General features: G+C 35.3%; 1 protein-coding gene across 1 annotated transcript; it reads left to right on the top strand.

Annotated features, from left to right (window-relative positions):
* Positions 1-349: 349 nt before the first annotated feature.
* On the top strand, positions 350-1,292 carry LOC111894813 (pathogenesis-related protein PR-1). Its single transcript, XM_023890910.2, has one exon. The coding sequence runs from the start codon at positions 512-514 to the stop codon at positions 1,085-1,087; it is 576 nt and encodes a 191-aa protein (XP_023746678.1). The 5' UTR covers positions 350-511; the 3' UTR covers positions 1,088-1,292.
* Positions 1,293-3,451: the final 2,159 nt, after the last annotated feature.

The following is a 3,451-nucleotide window of genomic DNA, read 5'->3' as shown; positions in this document are numbered from 1 at the left end:
AAGTGAAATATAGGAATTAGAAAAAGAAAATGTCTGGAATGAAAATGTTAATAGCTTTATTTTGTATTTGTATGTTACATTTTCATTTTCAATTTACAAGCACTATTCATGTTTTTCTTTAAGTTATCACCAGTTTCATTGTAATTTTTCAACTAAATAAGTTGCATGAAGTAAGAAAATAATATTTCTTCCCCAAAGGCCAAAACTACAATATTTACTTTGATAATATACAGAATTAATAAATTCTTTTAAAATAAATCACAAAAATATTGTCTAACTTGTGTGTGTGTGTTTCAGTGTGTATATGACAAAGACAGAGGAATGTACCCCACAACACACATGGTTTTGCATGATCGCTAGGCTGCCTTCTCAATCAATTGCAGCCGCATCTTCTCGAACTTCACATTCTCTTTTACAATAACATATAAACACTTCACTTCTGCCCTCACCAATCGTTCCCCGCCGCCCGGACTCCATCCTCCTCCTCCTCCAACCACCACCGCTACCAAAAATGACACCATCTTCTCTACTTCTCTTCTCCATCCTCCTCTTAACCTCCCTCACTTCATCCCTCTCCTCCACACCATCCCCAACTTTCCACCAAAAACCTAACAACGAAACAGTATACAGAACCTCCAAACAACTCTGCATCGGGTGTACATGGGAGTCATTACAATTCTTGTTTACTCAAAACTTAGTTCGAGCAGCTAAGTGGGAGATCCCATTAGCTTGGGATTTCCAGCTTCAGAGGTACGCTCAATGGTGGGCAGGACAAAGAAAAGGTGACTGTGAGTTGATGCATTCGTTTCCAGAAGATGATTTCAAGTTGGGAGAGAATATCTTTTGGGGCAGTGGATCTTCGTGGTCTCCGGTGGATGCTGTGAATACATGGGCAGGAGAAGAGAAGTATTATAGATATGGAAGTAATACGTGTGCATCTGGGCAACAATGTGGGCATTATACGCAGATAGTTTGGAAAACAACGAGAAGGGTTGGGTGTGCTAGAGTGGTTTGTGATAGTGGTGATGTGTTTATGACTTGCAACTATGACCCTGTTGGAAATGTTATCGGAGAACGTCCATACTAATTAATAAGGTATTGTAATTTGTTAGTATATAATATGATTTAGCTATACTAGATGCTAAAAGATATGTGTCATTAATTGTTGTTATAATTGTAATGTACCGTGTATAAAACCATATTATTACCTCTACGCCCTTGTTTCTTGTGGTGTGTGTAAGATTGAAGCATTTATATGTATCAATAGAATTACATAATTTTTGTGTTCTTGATTGATAGGCTTTTGTTTTTATATCTATGTTTTGAAAAGAAAAAAAAAAGTAAATCATGTTAATTCTATTTGCTATTTTCCAAGATTTATCTAAAATTTATATAACGTTGGATGTGTTTTATAAAGAACCGATGAGAAAAAAAAGTCTCACGGGGTGTTTCGGTAAATTCATGAAGAGTAAATTACACGGTTGGTCCCTATGGTTAGGGGTTATTTGCACGTTTGGTCCCTAGGAAGATTTTTTAACTCGGACCATCCCTAAAGCTTAAATTTGTTACCCGCCCAGTCCCTTAAATCTTATTTTGTTGCGTATTTGGTCCATACTAAACATAAAAAGACAATTTTACCCTTATCAATTATATTTCAAATTTTTTTTAATGAGAAAAAACATTTAATAAATAAGCCATGTGGGTCCCACCCACCTAATTACTTACGCCTATTTTTCTTGATTGTTATAATATGGTCGACTGCTTCTCCATCTTCAACGCTTACCTACTCCTCCCCCCCCCCCTCTTCACTACCGATTAAAAAATCTTCCCTCCATCTCCATAGTCAAGTTGCATCTCTTTCGTCCCCCTCTCCACTCCCCACCTGCTTCATTATTGATGGAACCTACCCAACCCTAAAAGTACCCTTTTATGCCCTAACTATTGCTGCAACAATGTGACTCGCGATGGGGATCTCGCCAAGCTGTCGCCTGCACCTTCGTCTCTGCTGTCTCTGTTCTTATGTTTATCCCCATATGCAATTAATACTTCAAACTGTCGTTGGTCTGCATCATCAAGCAATCGTTGCTGCCCTCCATCGTCAATATGATCAAGTGTTGGGGTTGTTGCAGGTTCTGATTAAAATCCTTTAAGTTTGTAGGTTCTAGTTGAAACCCATCGTCTCCGATATCTCCATTTACGATGTCCGGGTTTTACAAATTCTGGTTGAAATCCTTTCATTCTTTGTATGTTCTAGTAATTCTTCAAAAATCTTCAACAAATATACAATAATTTTGTTGAACTGAAGAACCCTAACGTCGATCTATAGACCACATTCTCTGCTCCGCTTAGCTACATTTGATTTTAGTAGGTTTGTTTCAGGTTCAGATTTGATTTCGTTTTGATTTCGTTAAGTTTTGATTTGGTTTGCTATTAAATATCAAAGTTAAAGAAACAACACATCTTGTTGGGAGCTTGAAGATTTCAGAAGGGTGGGTTGAGATGAAGGAATATGATGACCGGAGATGGGTAGATGGTGGCCGAAGTTAGGTACTCTTCATCGTTGTTGGGGAGACGAAGGAAATCAGTAAAGGGTGGGGGTGGGCCCATTGTAAGTTAATAATAATGTAAATAATTGTATAAAATGAATTAAATTACAAAAGAAATAAGTAAAGGGCAAAATAGTCTTTTTATGCTTGATAGGGACTAAACGCGTAACAAAAATGTGTATTAGGGACCGTCCGAGTTAAAAAATCTTTCTAGGGACCAAACGTGCAAGTAACCCCTAACCATAGGGACCATCCATGTAATTTACTCATTCATGAATAATATTATAGAGATTTGGACAATTTTAGCAAGTAAATTAATTAAGTTGAACATTATTGGGTATCCTTAAAGTTTCAAAAATATCATGTTAATAAAATCATTATTAGAAGCTTGAATCGGTTCTATTTTGAAAATCTTTTGGAATTCGAAAAATGCCAAAACCGAATACAATATGATTCGAAATTACAAGATTTTTTAAGATGTCTCGAAAAAAATAATAGATAAGAACTTATTTTTATGACTTAAAAATTAATAAACTAATGATTTTACTTTAATTTTGTAAAAGTAAACTAATAATTTTACATTTAATATAGACAAAAGTGCAAAAATGGTCCATGTGATATGCAAAATTTTAGGGTTTTAGTCCAAATCCCGAGTTTTTTGGATTTATGGTCATTTTGAAATGGTTTGTATGTACAATTGGTCCCCGGATTTAACTTTCGTTAAGTTGTTGCTGTTAACCCCTTCATGTGCCTCCCACACGAGGGTATATTTGTCTTTTCACTTGTAAGGGACCATTTTTGCAATTGAAAAAAACATATCCCTATTTTTTTTTTTTTAAAAAAAATTAATATCTATTTATTTATTTTAATAATTAAAAAATAAAAGATCTCTCTCTCTCTCTCTC

The sequence above is a fragment of the Lactuca sativa genome, chromosome 8, assembly GCF_002870075.4.
Source record: "Lactuca sativa cultivar Salinas chromosome 8, Lsat_Salinas_v11, whole genome shotgun sequence".
Taxonomy (NCBI): domain Eukaryota; kingdom Viridiplantae; phylum Streptophyta; class Magnoliopsida; order Asterales; family Asteraceae; genus Lactuca; species Lactuca sativa.
Note: the sequence above shows the minus strand (reverse complement) of the source record. Positions and strands in the feature narration are given on the sequence as shown.

Bases quoted from the DNA above. Each gene is read 5' to 3' on its own strand.
- LOC111894813 (XM_023890910.2), top strand. From the start codon at position 512: ATGACACCATCTTCTCTACTTCTCTTCTCCATCCTCCTCTTAACCTCC.